General features: G+C 42.8%; 1 protein-coding gene across 4 annotated transcripts; it reads right to left on the reverse strand.

Moving 5' to 3' along the window:
- Positions 1-2,364: 2,364 nt before the first annotated feature.
- LOC139558953 (putative nuclease HARBI1) lies at positions 2,365-5,366 on the reverse strand. 4 transcript variants are annotated; one of them, XR_011671667.1, is made up of 9 exons: positions 5,286-5,360; positions 5,022-5,198; positions 4,870-4,931; positions 4,701-4,787; positions 4,330-4,613; positions 4,215-4,250; positions 3,562-4,116; positions 3,169-3,280; positions 2,365-3,074 (listed from the first exon to the last, which is right to left on the reverse strand). XR_011671667.1 is itself a non-coding variant. In XM_071374480.1 (8 exons), the coding sequence occupies exons 6-8, from the start codon at positions 3,628-3,630 to the stop codon at positions 2,704-2,706; spliced, it is 552 nt and encodes a 183-aa protein (XP_071230581.1). In that variant the 5' UTR covers positions 3,631-4,116; positions 4,215-4,250; positions 4,330-4,787; positions 4,870-4,931; positions 5,022-5,198; positions 5,286-5,366; the 3' UTR covers positions 2,365-2,703. The 4 variants fall into 4 exon arrangements, 2 of the variants coding, with proteins under 2 accessions (XP_071230581.1, XP_071230582.1); XM_071374480.1 differs by having other exon boundaries at positions 4,330-4,787; positions 5,286-5,366; XR_011671668.1 differs by lacking the exons at positions 2,365-3,074; positions 3,169-3,280 and adding an exon at positions 3,287-3,492 and having other exon boundaries at positions 4,330-4,787; positions 5,286-5,366.
- Between the last annotated feature and the right edge of the window lie 1,165 nt (positions 5,367-6,531).

Here is a 6,531-nt window from a genome sequence, read left to right on the forward strand (position 1 = left end):
GAATTATGACCCAAATGCAGACAGAGTTGAAGAAACAGCAGTTTATTTCTAACAACAGTGACAGGTCAGGGCAGGCAGGGGTCAATAATCCAGAACGGTGGGGTAAATTACAGCACGACAGACCACGTATTCACCCTGCACACCCTAATTAGCAAACAAACAAAACAAAACAAAGGCAAAATCCTCAAAAAAGCTTTACACTCAATTTGGCAAGTGGGCCTGCTATACAAATTGATGGAAAGTGGTGTTGAGGGAAAAACGTCCAACGTTATAAAATCCATGTACACAGACAACAAGTGTGTGGTAAAAAATTGGCAAAAAACACACGTTTCTTTACACAGGACTGGGGGGTGAGACAAGGATACAGCTTAAGCCCCACCCTCTTCAACATATTTATCAACGAATTGTCGAGGACACTAGAACAGTCTGCAGCATCCGGCCTCACCCTACTAGAATCTGAAGTCAAATGTCTACTGTTTGCTGATGATCTGGTGCTTCCTGTCCCCAACCAAGGAGGGCATACAGCAGCACCTAGATCTTCTGCACAGATTCTGTTAGACCTGGGCCCTGACAGTAAATTTCGGTAAGACGAAAAATAATGGTTTTCCAAAAAAGGTCCAGTTCCCAGGACCACGTATACAAATTCAATCTAGACACTGTTGCCCTAGAACACACAAAAAACTATACATACCTTGGCCTTAACATCAGCGCCACAGGTAATTTCCACAAAACTGTGAACGATCTGAGAGACAAGGCAAGAAGGGCCTTATATGCCATCAAAAGGAACATAACATTTGACACACCAATTAGAATCTGTTTAAAAATACTTGAATCAGTTATAGAACCCATTGCCCTTTATGGTTGTGAGGTCTGAGGTCCACTCACCAACCAAGAATTCACAAAATGACACAAACACCAAATTGAGACTTAGCTTGCAGAACACTGCAAAAATATTCTTAGTGTACATTGTAAAACACCAAATAATGCACCAAATAATGCATGCAGAGCAGATACCCGCTAATTGGAAAAATCCAGAAAAGAGCCGTTCAATTCTACAACCACCTAAAAGGAAACAATTCACAAACCTTCCATAACAAAGCCATCACCTACAGAGAGATGAACCTGGAGAAGAGTCTCCCCTAAGCAAGCTGGTCCTGGGGCTCTGTTCACAAACACAAACAGACCCCACAGAGCCCCAGGACAGCAACACACTTTGACCCAACCAAATCATTGAGAAAACAAAAAGATATTTACTTGACACATTTGAACAAATTTACAAACAAACAGAGCAAACTAGAATGCTATTTGGCCCTAAACAGAGAGTACACAGTGGCAGAATACCTGACCACCGTGACTGACCTAACATTTAAGAAATCTTTGACTATTTACAGACTCAATGAGTATAGCCTTGCTATTGAGAAAGGCAGTCAAAGGCAGACCTGGCTTTCAAAAGAAGACAAGCTACTGTATGTGCACCCTGCCCACAAAATGAGGTGGAAACTGAGCTGCACTTCTGTTATATTCCCCAGTTTCTGTGTTGTTATGGGTTTGTGTTTTTCAGGAAATGGCTTCCTGGGGCCTGTTGCACAAAACTAGGATAAGGGATTAAGCCAGGATATCTTGGTGATCCTGGCTCAATTGATCCGTAATCCGGTTGCACTAAAGATGGATAGGGGGCAGGAGGATATGTTATGGTATAAATTACCATGGAGATTTATTCTGTGGAGCTAGCCTGCTCCAGACCAGGCTAAATTCCAGGATCTATTTAATCTCATCCCTAATGTCAGTCAGCAGTCACCACAAATGGAAACCAATAGTTATTTCACTGCTCACTATACATTGTTATCACATATAACTAGACCCACTGTTATTATTTAAACGTTTGTGATCATTAATTTCAATGATTTTGGATAAAAAATGATTTTTAGATGATGTTGCTATCATTAGATAATTTACAGTTTCCCATAGACTATAAGGCTATATATAAAATGATAGAATATTAGGGCCACAGAGGGGAAAAAAACACAAGTCATAATATTGTAACCAGTTGTTTTAAAGGAGGACAGTTGTTAAAATGACAGATGTGGGGCATTTCGTGAAATTGTACTTCAGTATGGTTTCATAAACAAAGACATGCTGATGTGCCAGAATATTAAGTATCACATTGTCATAAGTATCAAAACTGTAAAAACAATATGTAGCTTTTCTGCAGAAAGAACCAGCCTCATAAATTTATGACTTTATCCTTTTTCTTCAGTGTGGCCCTAGTACTCTGTCATATAAACAAATACACATTCCATATGAATATAAAAACACAATGTGTAACATTATGTTCCTTTATTGAATAAGGACAAAACAATGCAGGTAAACCATCAGCTCCTTTCGAAACTGAAGTCACAGTGACTCTACAAGATGGAAAGCACAGAATCCAAGCATATTATACAAAATGATACATACACATTCAAAGGTCTGTATATAACACACCCTGCATGTCTGCACACTAAAATAAATGCAGGACAAATCCATACACATCAACTGAACAGACAAATGAATGGATGCAGTAGCCTCCCTGCAGCCTTGTATTACACACAGTATACCGCACAAACATCATAAGAGGCCAAATTCGTCAAAAAACTAACCCAAAAAAACCCAAATTCCTCTGCCACCGCAGGACATATTTAACCAAAATTGAAAGCACACATACTAACTAAAATAATTCAACACATATTGGTCCCTCAGCAGCCGACCACTGTCGTCATCAGGGAAGATTGCCGGATTGTCCCAGTCCATGGCTGGTGGCACTCTGGGGGCCCTCTCCTTCCTCAGGCAGGCCACATTGTGGAGGACAGCACAAGCCACAGTAATATCACATGCCCTAACAGGGCTGACCCTTAATTTGTGAAGGCAGTGAAAGCGTGCCTTCAGGAGGCCAAAGGTCATTTCAACTCTGGCCCTGGTCCTGGCATGGGCATGGTTGTAGGCCTGCTGTGCTTCCTGGGGGTCTGTGAAAGGTGTCAGGAGAAAAGGCTGGCAGCCATACCCCCTGTCTCCCAGCAACACACCAGAGAATTCACCTGTCAACACAAAATCTCATCATTACTACCTCATAAACACAGTGATATTCTTGACACAGCCATGATGGTTATAAATAGGGGTTGTGTGGCTTACCTTGTGATAGGCACTGATAGATTTCAGAGGCCCGAAAGATTCTGGAGTCATGGACTGAGCCAGGCCATTTTGCCACAACATTGCTGATCACACAGTCAGCATTGCAGACCATCTGAAATCATAAGATGAGGAATATTACACCAATCAATGCACATCACTGGCAATGCAGAGTGTTCGTCAATGGACAATATCAAAAAGTTATGTTCACCTGAACATTAATGCTGTGAAAGGATTTCCTATTCACAAAATCGGCCTCATGGGCACCTGAGGGGGCTTTTATCCTTATGTGTGTGCAGTCCACTGCACCAATGACATTGGGGAAACCTGTCACACAAAGTAATGAGTATCCTACTATGTGTTAACAGTTGTCCTGTAATTTGTAGATCCTCTTACCTGCAATCCTATAGAACTCCTCTTTGATGTCACAGAGTCTTCTGTGGCCAGGGAAGGAGATGAAGACATCTGCTAATGCTTTGATAGCCAGACACACACTCCTTATTGTGCGGCAAATTGTGGCCTTGTTCAGCTGTTCTGCATCCCCCACTGAGTACAGGAAGGCTCCACTAGCAAAAAAGCGCAAGGCCACACAAACCATTTGCTCCACACTCAGTGCATGGCTCCGTGCAGTGCGGTGCTTAATCCTGGGACCCAGTAGTCTGCATAGATACCTGATGCCATCTGCAGAAAACCTGTATCTTTCATATAGATGGTCATCAGGGAAGGCCAGTGGGTCCAACCGGTCCCTGAAGACCCTTTCTCGCCTGAAGGCTCTCCTCAGCACAAGTGCTTCTTCATCCACCACATCTCGCACGAATGGGCATGCCATTGTCAGAGCAGAAAGGAACACACAATTTTGGGCCTTCATATAGGCTAGTGGCCACACCTGGTGCTGGGGGGGTGGGCAAAAGAGGGCGATGCCTTATAACGATGACTTGGTTGTACTGATTGCTGGGAAAATAAAAAAAAACTTAGAAAGATGCCACCGTCCTGTGTGCTCACAATAAGAGCTCATATGTCATGGCTCACTTGACTTTACGAGAATATACCTCATTTTTATTTTGAGCTGTGTCATCTTCTTGGAGCTGGGGGAGGAAAGAAAAATAATGATTAATACATTTGTGTTACAGTTAGCATACAGTGTACATTGAAGGCATATCTCACCTCCCTCTCAAGTTTTTTTATTTCAAGGTCCAGTTTCCTAATTGTCCTCTTTTTTATTTCGGACTCCAGTGCAAGATTTTCCATCTTTTTCTTCTTGTACTGAATGTCTATGTCTGCCAGTTCTATTTGGCGCCGGAGGTGGTTGCCATACAACTTTCTGATAGCTTGTGAGCTCTGTGAACACAATACAATTAGCGCAGCTGGAATTTGGCAGGATGTGGTGTCCTTTTATTAATACGCACTATGTTGCCAGGCTGGTTTTCCCACTGTATAGCATCTGGGTCCTGTAAAAGAAATTAGATTTTTTGATTTTGATGAGGACTCCTCACCATTGTAGAGTAAATAGTACTTTCACAGTCTTAACATGATACCTCATGCCTTCTGGAATCCAGAGAGATGGTCTCCTCCTCATCATCGTCTCCATCATGTGCTGTTGCTGCTGCACTGGGGCCTTCACCCTATCACATTTAATCGGATTCATATTGAAGCTAGTAGACAAGACATGCCAGGCCTACAGTATGCCTTTGATGGAGTACTCACTGGATCAGCATCGTCTGGTGCTTGTGCTGGTGGCTCTAACAGGAACACAGTGCTGCCAGACACTGCAAGGCAATAGGTAAACCAAAGTCAGACAGTCCAAATTGATTCAATATGAATGTGGTTGTATCCCATGTAGAGATGGAAGGACATACCTTGAATGAAGCGGGTGGCATCTTGGGAGGAACCTATGCTCGTCTCTTTCCCCCCAGGGATCCCCTCTAAGACGGGCCTGCCTTTATTTAGCTCCAAGGCCATGTCCTCTGCTGGGGTAAGGTCAGCCTTTGGTGACCCACCACCCGTGCCTTGTCTGTGGGTATTCTTTTTCACTGCTAAAACAGTACAGACAATGTGTGAGCAGGCACCTTCTGGGTACAATATATGCTTGTGCTTTGTTAAATATTAGTCAGGGACCATACCATTCTGCAGAATGTTCTTGTATTTGATTTTGACCTGCTGCCATGTCCGTTTTGGCCCGTTCATGTTTAATCTACACACACACACACACACACACACACACACACACACACACCCACACACACATACATTTAATGGAGTCACACTGCAAAAAATTACTTGGTATTTTTGTCTTGTTTTCAGTAAAAATATCAAAAAATTTATCATAGCTTTATACAGTGTGATGGAGTTACTTTACACAATTTCACTCATATCTGCAGTGCATTTCAATTAAAAATTTAACCGTTTCATAATTACAGTACAACTGCATTTTTGGAGATGTGAATTAAATATTTGAATTGTAATTGTGATGTTTCAGCGGAGCGGTGAGTGTGTAATTGTGCACTACTTACGCATTCAGGCGGTCTGCAATACTTTGCCACGCTTTTTCTCTTTGCTTTATCCCTGTGGCGGTGTTGCCTTTCTTCTTAATTATATCTTTTACCTCCTCGTATGCCTCCATGAGGATTTGTGCTTCCGACGGGGAAAAGTACGCGGCTCTAGTTGCCATGGTAAATCAGTTAATCTGTGATCTGTGGCGGGGTCTATTTGAGTGAGCCGTGAGCGCGCACCTATCCAGGATTGGTTTCACCTGGCTTAATGAATCCGTGTCTGCTCATCCTGGCTTGGTCTTTGTGCAACCAATTAAGCCTGGACGCACATGTTTTGGCTTCATTGAGCTCAGCTGAGTCATTTATCCCGGATGTCTTAATTCTACTTTTGTGCAACAGGCCCCTGGATTCTAAGCAGTTGATTGGTCCCATTGTTGATTGGAACTCTGAACTCTCCCTCTTGTCATAGGAAACAGCTGTTTTCAATTACCAACTCATTCTCCAGCTGGATAAAAGCCAGTGTTCCTTTGTCAAGAAAGGAGAGCTTCTTTGATGTCCTGTGTTGGTTGTTGCCCAGTAAATGTTTTGTTGAAAGTATTTTGTACTGCTGAGGTATGTGTATTGCAATTGGACTCAGTGTTTTTGATTATTGAAATGTTCACTTTAAATGAGTAATTATTCTGTTTTTGTTCCCAGGGGGGAAGGGGAAGGCACCTTGGGAGTGTTCAGGCAAGAGGCCTGCGGCCACACATAACTCGTAGTATTTACTGTCTATGCACACTAGGTAAGACCTGGGCGGACCACCCCCTGTATTTTGGTTAGCGCACAAGGAGGTGCTGAAAGATTAGGTAAGTAGTGGGTAGGCAGGAAAGGTAGG

Source organism: Salvelinus alpinus, chromosome 29 (genome assembly GCF_045679555.1).
Source record: "Salvelinus alpinus chromosome 29, SLU_Salpinus.1, whole genome shotgun sequence".
NCBI lineage: Eukaryota > Metazoa > Chordata > Actinopteri > Salmoniformes > Salmonidae > Salvelinus > Salvelinus alpinus.

What these genes read in the sequence shown, in the direction of transcription:
- LOC139558953 (XM_071374480.1), bottom strand. Translation starts at nt 3,630, where the DNA reads ATGTCTTCATCTCCTTCCCTGGCCACAGAAGACTCTGTGACATCAAAG. An exon ending in GGAGTTCTATAGGATTGCAG is followed by an intron (nt 3,281 to 3,561) that starts GTAAGAGGATCT and finishes TTATGATTTCAG; the next exon opens with ATGGTCTGCAATGCTGACTG. An exon ending in CTATCAGTGCCTATCACAAG is followed by an intron (nt 3,075 to 3,168) that starts GTAAGCCACACA and finishes TTGTGTTGACAG; the next exon opens with GTGAATTCTCTGGTGTGTTG.